Below are 16,973 nucleotides of genomic sequence, written 5' to 3'. Positions count from 1 at the left end.
GTTCCATAAAAAATGATTTCCCTGAAAGAACTTCCTCAGTGTTACTTCTCTGGCTCCAAGCACAGATCCAGGATGTCCCGACTTTGCTGCTGTGACCCATGCAGATACCTGCCCAGTTTGTCAGGGAGTGAAAACATTTTGACTCTATTTCATATTAGAGGGATTGAAACTTTTATGTCAAGTACAAGTGTTAAATATGACTCTGACACCTACCTAATCTTTCTACAGAAATAAAAATTAGCCTTAAAACTTGAGACGGTGCTGCTGGGAGCAAGAGGGGAGGTGGGAGGCACCCTGGCCTCTCCAGGAGGCACAGGAGGGAGGGGTGCTGGGGAAGCAAGTGCTGCAGGCAGCGGCTGACCTGGGAAGTGGGGGTGTGGTCAGCGCTTCTGGACTGAATGGGAGCTGACCGCCCTCCTCTCCTGGGGAGCCTGGGGCACATCCTCATCCTCCACACGCAGCCCAGAGGGATGGCTGAGCAGAGTGGGGGACAGGCAAGCGGTGCTGGTCTGGACTACCGTCCCCGGGCTGGTGAGACAGGGAAGGGTCCCCATGGAGTCGCCACAAGAGGCTGAGTGGAGAGATGTCTGCACTTCCTAAAGTTTGTAGTCAGCATGAGGGCCCGTGCCGCCATGGCACCCCATGGAGAGTCAACAAGTGCAGAGCCACTCTGTGCCCTGGTCACAGGACAGACGGCAGCCAGTGGTCTCATCAGAGGGGCCCATCCTGCAGAGCCTGCTCTCTGAGAGCGTGTGAGACACCAGGGTATCGGGAGAGCCTGTGACCCTCCAATGGGTGTGTCCGCCGTTTGTCAGCGTGAGTCAGCTCTTGGGTGTTTGTACCCCTTTCCTGAACGCCACCATGCTCAGAGGGTCTCAGAGAACCTCTAGGTGTCACCTGGCCAGCCAGTAGACCCGAGGAGCTGCCACACAAGGCCGGGCCTTTGCTCTGTCATGTTGTCTAGGGAGTGCTGGTCACGAGGGACATGAGGGCTGCTGGCCGCCCCTGGCACCCATGGGGGCTCTGCTCCCTGGACACTTGAGAGGGAGAGAAGTCACAGGACACTGTGCAGTAGGGACGCCCACCTCGCACGCTGATTGTGAGGCGGGTCCTGATCCATACGGTGGTACCTGTCACTGAGGGAGGGCACTCTGGAACGGGTGAAAATCAGATCATCAGAGAGAGGCTGTGTCCCCCCAGTGTTGCTGAGAGGTGTGTTCTTGGGGCATCAGGGAGATGTGTCTGCAGCTTCATCCTGACGTCTGTCCACGTCCCCTGGAGACTCAGGCAGGTGGCTCACTGTGCATTCTGTCCTGCTGTCAGCAAACAGCCTTTCAGTCAAGTGACAGGATTTGTTTACATGAATTCCTTAGGTGGGCTCTCTACTGAAAACATTTGTGTCAAATACAGTTCTAGGGAATCGTGCCGTCTGTCCCAGGTCTCCTGGCACAGCTCTGCAGTTACCTGCTGGCATCTGTACTCATCTTAGTAAATGGAAGGTCCTAGGAAACGGGACAGTGAACGTAAGTTGCTCACCTGTGCTCTGTGAGGTCCCTGTTCTCCCCTGGGCCATGCCCTGAGGACCTGTGCTCCACCTGTGTGTCCACTCCGAGCTTGTAGTTGTGCGAATCCACCAGAGGAGCTCTGAGGCAGGCTGGAACCGGTGTTGATAGGAGCGCATGTGCAGTGTGCTCCCTGCTGTGAACTCAGCACCACCCCTGGTGACTCCAGAGCCCAGGTGTTAGGACCATCGCCCCATGTCCACCTCGTCCTGCACCAGGGGCAGATGTCCCAGGGGTTCCATGGCCACCCCCAACAGTTTGTTCAGACACTTGTCCTCAGTGTACCCAGCAACATGCAGCATTTTAGAGCCATGTCCATTCAGACGCAGGTCCCAGACTCATTGCTTGTCTTTGTCAGAGAATGGTAGTGTGTGCACGTCTGGTGTGATTGTCTGTAGTCATGTTGGTACCAAATGGTTACACGTTGTGTCTAGTGCTTCATTCAGAACAGCTTTCTGCCAAACAGGTAGTAGGGTTGCTGGTGTCTACAGGGCTCAGGGCAGTGGTGAGGGCACCAGCCCCATGCGTCCTGAGACCGTGACCCATGTTTCATAGAGTAGACACTGTGTGTGGATGAGTTTGTTTCTGTGAGCACAGTGAGCTCAGGCCTCGTGGGTTTGTTTGTTTGTTTTTGTATTTTTCTGAAGTTGGAAACGGGGAGGCAGTCAGACTCCCGCATGTGCCCGACCGGGATCCACCCGGCATGCCCACCAGGGGGTGATGCTCTGTCCATCTGGGCTGTTGCTCTGTTGCAACCAGAGCCATTCTAGCGCCTGAGGCAGAGGCCATGGAGCCATCCTCAGCACCCGGGCCAACTTTGCTCCACTGGAACCTTGGCTGTGGGAGGGGAAGAGAGAGACAGAGGGGAAGGAGAGGGGGAGAGGTAGAGAAGCAGATGGGCGCTTCTCCTGTGTGCCCTGGCTGGGAATCAAACCCGGGACTCTTGCACGCCAGGCCAACGCTCTACCACTGAGCCAACCAGCCAGGGCCTATACAGGAAATTTGTACGAATTGATATGTAGCTGTAATGTGGCCAAACAGTGATTTCTATCTTGATAATAGACTGATGCAACCTGAAGAAGGGTCAGTATTAAGTATTACTGCAGTTTTACAAGCCCCATTGAAAGAGATGGATGATACAACTTCTATAGAAAGAATGGAGTCAAATCTGAGTCACCAGTGTAATCTTTGAAAAGCATGAAAGGAAAGAGGAAAATTCCTGAGTACTGCCTCCTACACTCAGCATCTTAGTTAACTGTGTGTAAGATGTTTCAATGCTTTGTGGACTCAGGACTGCCCATACTCATTAATCTCAGAAATATATTTAGTGGGGAAAATACTAAAGACATCGGTTTCTATGGTAATGTCCCACAAATTTTCAGTAACTATCTGAAAATATTTTGTATAAGTCCTTTGGCTTGTTCATCGTAGGTCCTACATAAACGTTTGTTGAATGAATTCATTCATTAAAAAAAGAAGTGTTAAGAGCATTGGCTATGGACTCAATGCTGACTTGGATAGCAATACTAACTCCCTCCCTTCATACAGACAACAGTATGGTGATTACCAGAGGGAAAGTGGGCTGGGTGGAGGTAATAAACAGTGATGGAAGGAGACTTGACTTGGGGTAGTAAACACAAAATACAATGTACAGATAATGTGTTGTAGAATTGAACACCTGAAACCTATTTAATTAATCAATGTCACCCCAATTCAGTTAAAACATTTTTTAAAAATCCTGACTCCAGCCTGACCTGTGGTGGCACAGTGGACAAAGCGTCAAACAGGAACACTGAGGGTCACCGGTTTGAAACCCTGGCCTTGCTCAGTCAAGACATATGTGGAAGTTGATGCTTCCTGCTCCTCCCCCCCTTCTCTATCTCTCCTCTAAAATGAATAAATAAAATCTTTAAAAAAATTTTAACTCCATATTTTTGTATATCAAAAGCGTTTAAGCACAACCAGGCAAAAAAAAAAAAAATGAAGGTAGAAAGGTATCAAGAAAGAATGAGGAAGGTCTTGTAAATGACAACCTGAGCCACAGAGGGAAAAACGATGGACGGGGAGGGGAAGGCAAAGGGTAGTACACTAGAAAAATGACACATCCCAGGATGGGAGCGATGGCATTAGAAAGCTCTTCAAGGAGCTGGTTGCTACCGGGGGGGGAGGGCATTCAGGGCTAGGAGACAACTACTTTGGCCAGGCCTGTCCTGTGACTTACCGTGGGGCAGGACAATGTGGAGAGACCAGGCATAGACTTAAGATAGCTGGGCAGGGGGTGCAGAGATGACATATTAGATAGGAGGAGCCCAGATTCAGGGCCAGGTGGTGCCCAGACCAAGGTACCGGCTTGAGAGTTGCAGGTTGGTGAGCAACAAGAGGCTCTGAGGCTTGTACACCCTTGTACCGGTAGTGACTAATGAAGGGCAGAGAAATTCGTTTTGAGGTGATCACAGCACCTACGCTGAGACCGGCTGCATGGGACAAGAGGGAGACGGGAAGGAAGAAGAGCTGCTTCTCGCTTCGGGATAAGGGACAGAGGGAAATGGAAAAGCAAAGCAGCAAAGACCCACGCTACCGTGGGTGAACTTGCCGCGCCAGGCCGCCTCCAGCCCCTGAGGACCTAGAATGGGGGCCTCGTGTTTTTAGAGAGTGGCACGTAGGTTAGCTATCTGGGTGAGTTAAAAGGCAGTTTGGGGCAAGCCACAGTGTCCTAAGTGGGCCATGTGGCCCCAAAAGGCCATGGAGCCACACCTTGCATGCTGGGGACCCAGAGGGGACTTCAGCCTGGCAGCATCACAGCACAGGGCTGTACAAGTGTGGGGCCGGTGCCCAGGAGAGCCTCACAACAGCTTCCCCACCCAACAGCGGGTCTCTGTGCCGGGAGTAATGCTGTGCTGTCCTGTTGTTCTATTCTGAATAAAACAGCACGTTTCCCACTGACTAAATGTTGAGACAAACAGGTGTCCCTGCTGCTGTGGGGACAGTGGGCAGTGCATGCCGTGCTCTCGTGGCCTCGTTTCAGGTGTGTCCGTCGGCTGGGGGTATTCATGATGCATCTGTGACCCTTTGCCCAAACCGTGATCTTGTCTGGGAGGGTGCAGCCTTACATCCTGCACGTGGAGCTGTCCTTTCCCAGCGGTCTGCCCCACAGGAGTCCGCGGAGGAACCTGTCCCTCTATTTAGAGGGTGGGCAGCCGTGGGTGAGAGTGCTGATGGGGCTGCTGACCTAGACTCCCCAGGAGCACCTGCCTAGGCAGTTCAGGGGTGTCGGGCCCAGGAGGTGAAATCCTGCCGGGCATGACCAAAATGAACTACATAGCTGTTCCATTATCTGGTGTGTTTGTGTGTGTGTGTGAGCACTATGCTTGTCCTGCCCCTGGGGCCTCCTCCTCTCCTTCCCAGGTTGTCTGTGCACTGATCCACCTTGAACTGGACCTTGACTGGGTATCGTTTTCTGAGGCTGATGGGTTTCATGCTGGGATATGGAGGTTACGGCTGCAAAGTAGAAGAGAGTCCCACCTCTGGGTAGCAGTCACAGGCCTAGCCTGGAAGGGAAAGGCAGTGCTGTGTGAGGGAAGGTCATTGTCAGGGCTGCAGACCTGGTGATCTGAGAACCAGCTGGTGGTTCTGAGCGTGCTGGCGGAGCAAGGACAGCACTCCGTCATGGGAAGGTGGCAGGGGTACCCAGGGAGGGAGGGACCAGCACTGTGGTGGGCTTCCTGGCCGTTTCCTCCTGTGCCAAGGACCAGGCCCCCATTTTCTGTGTGTGGGGTTCTCTCCCCAGTCCAGCCAGCTGTGGTGGATGGGACTCCTGTGGCGTACCACCCGCAGGATGGTGGGGCTCCAGGGGCGGTGCCTCTGTCCGGGGGCGGGGCTTGGGGCAGCTTCATTTGTATTGTTTGCCTCTTTACCCATGGGCGCCCCAGCCTCTCAGGACAGGACAGCTCGGTGCTCTATCTGTGGGCACCCCTCACTCTGCACACCAGCCGCCCTCTTGAAAGGGCAGGATGCAGAATTAAAGACTTTAAGTATTTCAGAGCAAACTTTAAAAGAACATCCTAATAGGAGGTTTAGGGAACGTGCCAGCGACTTAGGTGAGCCTGGTGCTCTGCTGACCAGTGAGCGGTACTTGGATGACGTTTAAAGATCTTGAAGGACCCGCGGATGAGCCTGCGCTCTGTTTGGTAACGTCAGTCAGAACGTTTGTTGCTGTCTGCACATCCTTCTGCATGAAGCTGGAGCTCACTTTGACATGAGCTGGTTTCTGGTTGGGGCTGCTCTGTGTGGGCCCTCCCTCTCTCTCTCAAAAAGGGGGTGCAGACACTGACTGCCCAGGCCCACAGCACGTGGGCCTCTAACAGCCGTCCAGTAATCAGGGTTCCTGTGTCCCTTCCTCGGGTTCCATCTTTTGCCAGAACAGTTCTTGTTCACCGGGTCACATGAGCAGGGTTCTGGCCTCCAGCAGAGTCCCAAGGCATCAGCTTCTGTCTCCATAGAGTTGGGAGGATACCACCCTCTAAGCACGTGAACTGTTTGCCACCTAGAAGCTTCCCAAGCCCCGTGTTTGGGGATTTGGGGACTTTGTCAAGTAGGCATGCTTGATCATAACATGGCCTCCAGCCCTCCCTGGGGCCTGAGTCTCACTGGGCCAGTGTCACTGCTACTGCAGGGGCTCCACAGGTTTGAGAGCTTTGTGCTAGGAACCAGGGACGGAAGCCAGTGAGTGGGGGTCTTGTCGTTTCACAGATGAGACCTGCTGGGTGATCCCGTCTGAGGTCATAGTCGTTGTTCTCGTCATGCTCAGAGCTCTGCCATCAGTGTCACTGTTGCTGTGTCTCTTCCTGGAAAACAAAGTCGCCGTCAGCGTCTGCCGGTCATACTTGAGCCCAGCAGGAGCCAGGTCACCATGCTGGTCCTCTGCTAGCTGTGCTGAGGAAGCCGGTGCTCACTCAGGATGCTGGCCTTCCCAGGCTGTGAGCTCGGCAGGTCACAGGCGTGAGCGGAGCTTCTGAGCCTGGGAACCCAACCCGGTCTGTGGACTCATGTCCCCCAGGCCTGCCGTCACACCCGTGCACATCCACAGGGCTGGGATGATTTGGTTCCTCCGTGTCCTCGGCCTGCTTGGGCCAGCGCTGTCTCTATGCCGAGCGCTGCATTGGAACAGAGGGGACAGGTACGAGCAGCCATGCTGCTTGGCCTGACTTGTTGAGACCACGGCAGCTTCCGTCATCAGTGGAGAGTAGAGCGCTGGCTACAGTGCCACACGTGACCCCGTCTCCCGCATGAAGGACTGGGAGACTCACAGGTCGTTCCCCAGGTCAAGCAGGTGACTCTGCCCTCAGCTCCCTGTGCTAAGGACGGGCGCGGGGAGCAGAGCCGAGCTGGTAGGGAGCCTGGCGGCCCCTCGTGGAGCAGCACTGGGGGCCGAGTGCACTGTGGGTGGCTCTTCACACCCTGCTCTGCGCTGAGCCCCACCCTGGCCTCTGGCGAGTCTGCCCTGCTGGCTGCAGTGGAACGCTGCAGGCCTCAGCCTGTCCGCATCCTCCCCTGCTGCCCATCTGGTGCTCCATGTCGCGCAGGTGGCCTGCTCTCCCGAGACTTTGCTCTTGTCGCCCTAGCCTGCAGGCCTGTGGAGGTCACCGAGGTCTCAGGGAGAAGAGGCGCCAACACCTGCTTGCCCCCCAGACTCCGGGTTCCTTCTAGAGAGCAGGCGCCACTGACCCTGACTCTTCCCCGTGAAATATGTTAGCGCATCCTACGTGAGGTCCCGTCTGAGTTGTGTGGACCTGGGGTGGCTGGTGTGCCCATGTGCCCATCACGTTTCTCGGCACTGCTGATCAAGCCCACGGCAGAGGCCAGTGTAGGGACATAAAGTAGCGCTGGGCATGTAGTCCCGTGGTCCCATAGAAAGTGTGTCACTGGGCGCCATGGCGGGTCAGGTCAGGCTCCTTCCCCAGAGGGACACAGGCTGGTTCCTTTGAGAGCTGACCGTGAGTGCGCTGACTCTTGGCCCTTCGGCAGGTAGACGACATCCTTGGGGAAGGCAGCGACGACAGTGACAGCGAGAAGAAGAAGCCGGAGGAGGGGCCTCGGCCAAGCGAGCCCGCAGCCACGACAGCACAGAGAGGGCACATGCTTGAGTCACAGTCGCCCAGCGAGAGGAGCGTGGCAGATACCCGGGGGGCCAGGTGAGCATGAGGCTTGGCAGGAGCAGGACCTGGGCCTGCATGCCGACCCAGGGAGTGGCGGGCACGGCAGCTCTGACCCCACACTCACACTGCCACCCACTAGGTCTGCACGTGGCTGGGTCGTCATCACCAGCAGCGCCAGCGGGAAGGGCCTTAAGGATGCCTGTGTAGTGGTCCAGAGAGGGCCGAGGTCACACTCTGCTACAGGTGCTTTGTACACGAGCACATCCCGAGCCGTCGTACCTGACAACGTGGGTCTTCACCTGGGTGTTACAGTTTCAGGCCGCCATCTGCCCTTTGCGCGGTACCTTGTCTGTCCTAGCGTGGCTGAGTCTACAGGTGTGGTCCAGGAGCCCACCCTCATCCTGGTGCATCTGGAGGGTGTCAGCGTGTCCACAACAGGGACACGAGTCCTTTTGGGAGCTCCCTGTGGGCTGACAGCATGCTCAACACGTGTCAACGGTCATGCTTTTTACCAGCCTCCCATCTCGCGAGTTCCCCCCAACACCAGGTTTGATCCGCTGGGTCTGAGCCAGAGCTGCTGTACCCCAGTGAGCAAACACAGTGTGATTCCGTCCGGTGGCACACAAGGTTGGGCAGAAATCCCAGCAGCCAATGGAGACAGATCGTCACTGTCCCACCTGCGGAATTTCTCCACAGTAGATTTGTAGCCATTGGTCCAGCAGGAAACATGCACTGTCCCCTCGAGGCCACACTCCTGGCTGATGCTATGTTAAGTCTGTGCTGGGCGCTCACAGGCCACATGCTCAGACCTACTGGCTGTGTCTCATCTCCGTGCATCCCCTGGGGTCATAGGACGGAACCCTTCTGAGTGGTGCCCTGACTTGAAGCGTTGTCTTGTTGGCATGTGGCATGTGCTCTAATGAGTTTTTAACCTGCTGCTGTGTCCTCTGCCAAGCAGAGAAAGAACGAGGCATTTTTCAGAGACTCAGTACTGACCACAGCGCTGGGTCTGACTTCTCTCTGAGCACAGGGGCTGAGCTGAGCGCCACGGAGCAGGGAGCTGTGTTTTCACTTGAAATTAAATAAAACGTGCTTTGGGTTTTTTTGTGTTTGCCCGTGGATCGTTTTGGTTTATGACAGATGTCCCCATGTGATAGCGTGGCCCGGGCTGTCACGGGTGTCAGTTGGCAGCACATCTTGCGGGTTCTGTATGGCCATGCTGTTCTGAGGAATCCGAATGCCACTGAACCTGACAGAGCGCTTTATTGGAAGGAGGAAGGGGTCTGTTTTTGCTTCTGTGCTCAGAACTGACTCATTCTTCCTCCAGATCAATAGCCACCAGACGCCAGCTCTGTGCACGGTGGCGGTAAGCGCTCTGGCTCCTGGGGTCGGTCCCTCAGATAAATAAGTCACGGGCATTGGATGTATCTCCCCAGACCAGAGCATCCCCAGTGGGTGCTGTGTTGTCTGCGCTGGAGACTTGCTGCACAGTGACCTAAAGACCATGGGAACAAACCGTCGGAGGTCTGAGGAGGCGGTCGGTGTGTGAAGACGACAGGTCAGACATGTGGAGAGGGGCTGTTCTGCATCGTCCCCTGTTGACAGTGACATCCAGACTCAGCACACACTCTCCTTGAAGTGCTAGAAAATTTTAGTCTTGGTGCTGGGACCATCCCATCTGGTCCCCAGTAGACACGGAAAACCACCCATTCTTAGAGGCTGAATTCCTGGCATGTCCACCCGCATGTCCACCCACGGCTACATGTGGGCATCAGGCGTGGACAGTGTTTCTGATGTTGGCAGGTTTAACCCAGAAGGTTCACTCTAACATTAACGCTGGGAGCTCATCATTCTACAGTGGAGGGATGGACAGCGTTACTTGGGGACGTCAGGTGCCCGCTCTCCTCCCACTGGAGCTGTAGGGTCTGTGGCTGCACACGGGGGGTGCCCCAGGGGTCCCGGGGTCACAGACCCTCATCACCTTTGCGAGCACAGTGCTGGCTGTATCCTGTGCTGTAGACGGTGCTGCAAGGACCCCACATGTGTCCATCACTCAGGTGCCCGTCTAGACGCAGAAGCGCCAGGTCGGGTGGGGTCAGCACTTAAACCTGACGGTTGCTGGCAAGCTGCCCTCTATCAACGGCAGTGCCAGACACTTCGGGACAGGTGACAGTCCTCTCCCCACACCTGCCACAGCACATGGGTCACTGTCCTGGACCAACAGAGACCACGCTCTGGGGATGGCAACGTCACCAGAATAGCCAGTCACTGAATAACCACGTTCACGAGCCCTGAGAGTGGGACCAGGACCAGGGGCGGGGGGGGGGGGGGGGGCTGCAGCACAGGATCCAAAATGCCACATCAGCAGAGAGATGCTGAGGTCTGCAGAGGCCACGAGCACGCCAATCACATTCACAGACGAGAGCGCAGAGCAGCTGTGGGCAGAGGTCTGATGGGCCTGTGAGCACATGGCCTCGGACAGGAGCTCTAAGCAGGAGGTGCAGTGACAGAGTGAAGAGTCACCCGAGGGCCCAGAGGGGACTGGACAGGCACTGACCATCTCAGCAGTCGCTCCAGGAGGCCCGTGGGAACTGACATGAAGCCACACCACCCGTCCCTGTGTCAGGGTGGAGTCAGGACCAGGGTTCATCTGTTTTCTGTGTGGCTGCACGTCCCCAGTGCAGAGGCCTCGGGAGGGTGAGCTATGAGCCAGTGGTGGTGGTGGTGGCTCGCCGCGTCTTCTGTTTAATCCCGCAGGTCCTGACAAGACGCTGAGTGGCCTGCAGGGCATGTGAGGAGGGCAGTGGTGTTTCTGATCGCGCAGTGTGCAGGGTGGTGGCAGATTATGACGGTTCAGAGTGGTAGTTTGGCTGCCTGAGGAAATGGGGTCTCCCGTGTCTGCCAGACTCGCTCATTCTCTGTGCGGCCCGATGACTCGCTCGCTGTTGGGTCCTCGTCTCCGCCCAGTCGACAGTGTCTGTGCCTGGAGAGGTGGTTTGTCCCAGTTGCTGACGGGAGACACGCACCGCAGACTACGGTGTTCGGAGGCGGGTCAGCAACCCCGGGGGGCGGGACAAGCGCCACACTCGTCTGGGCCCCGTGCCTGGTCCGCCTCCCTGTCACTCACCTGTGTGCAGCCAGACCCGCTCCATGTGGGTGGGGGGTGGGTGGGTGGAGGCCTGCGGCTGCTCAGGGTGACAAGGCTTCAAGCGTGTGCTTCCACAAGGGCGGGTCCCAGGCCTGTCCACAGCTGTGCCTGTGTCCTTTTGAGCCTATTTGCCGCACCTGCAGCCTCATTCCAAGACTGACCATGATCGTGGCACTCGCTGCCCTGCCCTCCTCTCTGTGACCGCATGTCACCCTCCGCCAGAACCAGCTCAGCTCAGACGCGTCACTGATGCAGCGTCATCCTCTGCCGCCACATTGCGTCTGTGGAGATGCGGTTCTGGCAGTGAAGGTGGTGAGAGGGCCTGTCATGGTCCCCAGTCAGGTGGCACAGCTGTGTCCTAGGCCACAGAACTGGGGTGCACTGTGTAGAGACAGGCCCCCGGTTGCTAGCCGGATGTGCATGGGGGCATCTCACAGTCAGTGCTTCTCTTCCAGGGGCCACAAGAGGAAGCTGAGTGAGGCCGACGCGGCCAGTGAGTCCAGCAGGTCCAGCGGCGAGGACGAGGAGGGCAGCAGCTCGGAGGCAGACGAGATGGCCGCGGCACTGGAGGCAGAGCTTGACCTCATGTGACCTGCACGTCACCTCCACCGTGACAGACCTCAGGTCCCCATGCTGGCCCTCAGATGGAGTGTCCTCTTCAGAAAGACGTGTAAATTTTGCAAAGCTCCACACACTGAAACACATTATTTTGCAGAAATGGTTGTTTTGAGAAGTTTCAATACCAGAAAGTAATTTTTCTGTGACAGTGACGGGAAGCATGGGCCATGCCAAAGATCTCATGGAGCTCAGCCCTGCGGGGCTGGGGTTGTGGCTTCTGTCGTGGCGTGGGGGTTGGGGGCCGTTTTCCCTTAAATGCCACAGCACACTGTCGAGGTGCAGAGGGGAACCAACCGGATGCAGAGACGCAGTGAGGACTAGTGTCCTGCTCCCTCCCTGCAGCGGCCAGAGGGGCAGGGCCTCTGAGAGTGGGGGCACCAGCACAACCTGCCGCCCACGCCACTCCTCAGAGGCCTGATGTAAAGTTTTGTATATTTCATATATGACCCCCCAGACGGGTCTTCCTTCATTTAATAAAAGTCTTTTTTGTACGCTCTCCTGTCCTGTGCATTCAATGGCGAGTAGGCCCCAACTCTGTCCCTACTGGAGGACTTGGCATTTTGGGAGTCCCCAGTGAACTGCCCAGCCTGGGCGCTGGTTCTCCGCAGCCAACTGGCTGTGAGTCTCTCTGTCGTTTGGGGACATTTTTCAAGAGCGTGCAGTGAGCACCAAGAACACAGAGGACTGTGTCTGGTGGTAATTGTTGGGTTTATGAAAATGAGATGCAAGACCCTACAGGAACCCCTTGCTGGCGAGTTGTGGGAAAGGTTCATCGTGCGTGACGTGTCAGCTGGGCCTCTGGGTCCCATGTGGTGGCCTGTCCTCAGATCCCCTTGTCTGGAGCCCTCGGCTACACTGGTCAGCAGTGCCCAGCCGGCTCAGTGGTAAACCTTCTCCCTCTTCTGAGGCAGCCCCTCCTTGGCCCTCCCCTGGACCCCTACCATGTTAGGTGGAGGACACTGGAGAGCAGGTGTGCCTGACCCATGATGCAGGGCAGTCGCTGGGTGTGATGCCCCGGAGGTCCGCGTGGGACAGTAACTCTCAGCTCTGCAACACAAGAGCCTGTGAGGCTTCTCTAAGCAGCTCAGGCTGCTCCTTTCCAGCAGCCTTTGTCTCTGAGTAGCCAGCCCAAAGGACAGAGTGGGACCCTCCCCTGGTGTGACCAGCACACCTCCCTGAACGTCATTCAGAGGGTTCCCCTGCTTTGGCGTAACAGTCACGGCTTTTAAACACTTGGGGGAGGGGGTGGCGGGCCTGGTGAGTGCAGAGCCGTTTTTAGAGGCCAAATGGGGGGGGTCTCACTGTGACAGTTTACAAGCACCTGGCCTGGCCCTGGCTGTCCTTGTCCCCACCCTTCTGGGCAGAAGTTCAGGCGAAACCTTGGCCATGGTGCCGGTGCTCCTGGCTCAGGCAGGCTGAGGGGCAGGGAGGGAGCCCCACTCACGCAGCAGTGTGGCTCCAGATGCTTCGTGGGGGGGCATCTGGTTTGGTTTTGCAAGAAGTTCATGCAATAGGGCTGAGCTCTGCCACCCGGGCGGGGCCTTGTCTGCCCTCCAACCCTCTAGGCATCAGAGACGCAAACGTCCCACCCAGAACAGGGTTTCAGACCCTCCAGGACAAAACAGCAATGAGGACGCGGGAGGAAGCCTCTCCCACTGCACGAGCACACACATGCACACACACACCTATAGGACAGATGGGGCTCAGGCTGTCCCTGTAGCATGGAGCATGAGCCTCCGCAGAAACCTGGCGAGTCCCACCAGCCTCAGCAGGAGGACAGGAGGTGCTCACCCCACAGGGGCCCTGCATTCAGCAAGCCCAAGGCAGAGAAGAGCTGAGGCCACTGGGAGGCAGGGGGTGGGGGGCGGGGGCTGTGGCGGGGCCAGGAGAGGCAGACAAGGGGCCCAGGACCTGAAGACACCAGGCTGGCTCACTTCACCTGGCCGCATTGTCCTGCTGTGTTTGCTGATAACAACCTGTTCCCAAATCCTGGTCCCCGAGCTTCTCGACTTCAAGTACAGCTGTCCCTTCTTCCTGGTTGGAAGACGTTTCGTGGCTGGCAGCACAGACCTTGTACTTAGTGGTTGTGTCCTCTACCTTGGTGTAAGACTCAGGAGTAAATATCAGAATATGTAAGAAAATACAACGTAGCTGTATTCCTAACAAAAGAAATACAAAGTGTTCAGTTTCTCCGTGTGTGGTAGAGACCAGGCTTGCTGCTTCATTTCCAGCTTGTCACCAGCAGGGTTCCACGTGCTGCTTCCAAGCAAGGTCCATGGCATCCTGAGGCCCCTCTCCACAGTGGGCGTGATGGAGTATGCGGGACACGTGCAGTGCCCCAGGCGTGGCCCCCACCCTCTGCACTGCACAAGTATAGTTCGTATGTATTGTCTGAGTTCTGTCTCCCCTGCGCTCTGCACTCCGGGCATCAGGCCGTCGATGACCAGTGCTGGACACGGTGTGAATACCTGCTTAGTACCTGTATGTTGTGTGGGTAACCCTCTAGACACGTGTGTGCACATAACTGGTGTACACGTGGGAGCCACTAGCACATGTTCATACACACAGGCACACACAGGAATGCAGGCACATGCACATGTGTGTCCCCATGTGGGCACACCCACCCCTGGAGTTAACAGTTTCTCACTCACATACCATGTCCCGCATACCCAGCCTCCACTGGCTGGGCCGGCACCGAACCAGACGGAAACAAGCCTTCGGAGTTGTGCCCAGTGCCAGGAGCTGACATACTCTCCCGGGAGCCAGGTGGTAGGATGATGTCACTGCAGAGTGCAAACGTGTCCCAGAGCATTTTCAGGACACTGCTTCCTGACTCCCCCATCTCCCCAGAGGTGACGTGTTCCAGAAAAGTCAGTCCAGATTTGAGGTTGGGGACACAGAAAGGACGCCCAGGCCTGTGCTGCATGCAGGCAGCCTGGGGCTCAAGGTCAGGACTGTCCCCAGCTCCTGCCATGTCGGACGTGGGCACCCCGCCCTGGCAATCACCCAGCGTGCCCAGTCAGCCACGCAGAGAGCGCTCAGGGCCCCAGGAGTCTGCGTCCACCATGTGCAGGGTCCCAGAGGGAATGGCAGGATCTGTCTCTCCCCTTCTCTGGGGAGGGGCTCAATTCCACACCAGGCCACGCCCTGGAGGACAGGTCATCCAGTTCACCACACATTCACTAAGCGATGGGCCAGGCGCCAGCAGGACACAACCACCAGGTGCACAGTACAGTGCAGAGACACTCGAGCTGGTCTTGTCTGGCTTCATTTCTCTGGGGCAGAGCATGTGGAGATGCCTGTGACCATTGCTGCCAGCTCCCTGCCCGTGAGCATTCTGTGCTGTGGGGAAATGGAAACTCAGGCCTGTGGGTGCCATCCTCCTCTGGGAGTGGGGGCAGTAAGTGGCCTCCTAGTGGCACAGGGACATGCAGGTGGCCTGAGACCCAGAGGCTGTATCTGAACCTGCCACTGACCTGGCTTTCCAGTGTTCTGTTGGCTGGGCTGGCCCTGCAGAAAGCCCTGGGGAGCCAGTGCCCAGGAGGTGCCCTGGTGGGGTGGGGGGAGGCATGTAGGTGGCGGGTGGGCAGCCCTGCAGAAAGCCCTGGGGAGCCAGTGCCCAGGAGGTGCCCTGGTGGGGGGGGGGAGGCATGTAGGTGGCGGGTGGGCGGCCCTGCAGAAAGCCCTGGGGAGCCAGTGCCCAGGAGGTGCCCTGGTGGGGGGGGGGAGGCATGGAGGTGGCGGGTGGGCGACCCTGCAGAAAGCCCTGGGGAGCCAGTGCCCAGGAGGTGCCCTGGTGGGGGGGGGAGGCATGGAGGTGGGCGGGTGGGCGGCCCTGCAGAAAGCCCTGGGGAGCCAGTGCCCAGGAGGTGCCCTGGTGGGGGGGGGGAGGCATGGAGGTGGGCGGGTGGGCGGCCCTGCAGAAAGCCCTGGGGAGCCAGTGCCCAGGAGGTGCCCGGGTGGGGGGGGGAGGCATGGAGGTGGGCGGGTGGGCTGGCCCTGCAGAAAGCCCTGGGGAGCCAGTGCCCAGGAGGTGCCCTGGTGGTGGGGGGGGAGGCATGGAGGTGGGCGGGTGGGCGGCCCTGCAGAAAGCCCTGGGGAGCCAGTGCCCAGGAGGTGCCCTGGTGGTGGGGGGGGAGGCATGGAGGTGGGCGGGTGGGCGGCCCTGCAGAAAGCCCTGGGGAGCCAGTGCCCAGGAGGTGCCCTGGTGGTGGGGGGGGAGGCATGGAGGTGGCGGGTGGGCGGCCCTGCAGAAAGCCCTGGGGAGCCAGTGCCCAGGAGGTGCCCTGGTGGGGGGGGGGGGAGGCATGTAGGTGGCGGGTGGGCGGCCCTGCAGAAAGCCCTGGGGAGCCAGTGCCCAGGAGGTGCCCTGGTGGGGGGGGGGAGGCATGGAGGTGGCGGGTGGGCGGCCCTGCAGAAAGCCCTGGGGAGCCAGTGCCCAGGAGGTGCCCTGGGGGGGGGGAGGCATGTAGGTGGCGGGTGGGCGGCCCTGCAGAAAGCCCTGGGGAGCCAGTGCCCAGGAGGTGCCCTGGTGGGGGGGGGAGGCATGGAGGTGGCAGGTGGGCGGCCCTGCAGAAAGCCCTGGGGAGCCAGTGCCCAGGAGGTGCCCTGGTGGGGGGGGGAGGCATGTAGGTGGCGGGTGGGCTGGCCCTGCAGAAAGCCCTGGGGAGCCAGTGCCCAGGAGGTGCCCTGGTGGGGGGGGGGGGGCATGGAGGTGGCGGGTGGGCGGCCCTGCAGAAAGCCCTGGGGAGCCAGTGCCCAGGAGGTGCCCTGGTGGGGGGGGGGAGGCATGGAGGTGGGCGGGTGGGCTGGCCCTGCAGAAAGCCCTGGGGAGCCAGTGCCCAGGAGGTGCCCTGGTGGGGGGGGGGGAGGCATGGAGGTGGCGGGTGGGCGGCCCTGCAGAAAGCCCTGGGGAGCCAGTGCCCAGGAGGTGCCCTGGTGGGGGGGGGAGGCATGTAGGTGGCGGGTGGGCTGGCCCTGCAGTAAGGCCCTGGGGAGCCAGTGCCCAGGAGGTGCCCTGGTGGGCGGGTGGGCAGCCCTGCAGAAAGCCCTGGGGAGCCAGTGCCCAGGAGGTGCCCTGGGGGGGGGGAGGCATGGAGGTGGCTGGGCTGGCCCTGCAGTAAGGCCCCTCAGCCCGTGCACATCAGGAACAACACTTCCTTCCTGTGCTTCTCCCAAGCCAGAGGGCGAGCACCTTTCTCTACGGGTTCTAGAGGCAGCTCAGCCTTTCTGTTGTGACAGTGACCACACCTCCCACCCTGCACAGGGTCCCGGAGAGCTGGGGGCTGTGGAGCCGAAAGTCCATCCTCCCCAGCTGCGACTCCTCCCCAAGCCCACCAGGGTTTCCTCATCTGTGCTGTGCCTGCCGCTGTCACCGAATCAGGAGCCCACAGCAACCTCGGGATAAGCCTTCGCTTCGCTCTGGGCGTGGGGTTGTATGCTCCTTATGGCCATCACCCCCCCGCCCCCAGTCCATCACAGCCAATGGAC

General features: G+C 58.5%; 1 protein-coding gene across 3 annotated transcripts in view; it reads left to right on the top strand.

Annotated features, from left to right (window-relative positions):
- The window catches only part of CTDP1 (CTD phosphatase subunit 1), a 32,570-nt gene extending 20,599 nt beyond the window's left edge, over positions 1-11,971 (top strand). Inside the window, exons 12-14 of one of the 3 annotated variants that reach the window (XM_066352693.1) lie at positions 7,587-7,753; positions 9,154-9,254; positions 11,321-11,459. In XM_066352693.1, coding sequence (XP_066208790.1) covers positions 7,587-7,753; positions 9,154-9,211 — 225 coding nt within the window. In that variant the 3' untranslated portion in view covers positions 9,212-9,254; positions 11,321-11,459. The other 2 variants (XM_066352691.1, XM_066352694.1) reach the window with 2 other exon arrangements.
- The last annotated feature ends 5,002 nt before the right edge of the window (positions 11,972-16,973 follow it).

This window comes from Saccopteryx leptura, chromosome 11 (genome assembly GCF_036850995.1).
Source record: "Saccopteryx leptura isolate mSacLep1 chromosome 11, mSacLep1_pri_phased_curated, whole genome shotgun sequence".
In the NCBI taxonomy this organism is placed as follows: Eukaryota; Metazoa; Chordata; class Mammalia; order Chiroptera; family Emballonuridae; genus Saccopteryx; species Saccopteryx leptura.
Note: the sequence above shows the minus strand (reverse complement) of the source record. Positions and strands in the feature narration are given on the sequence as shown.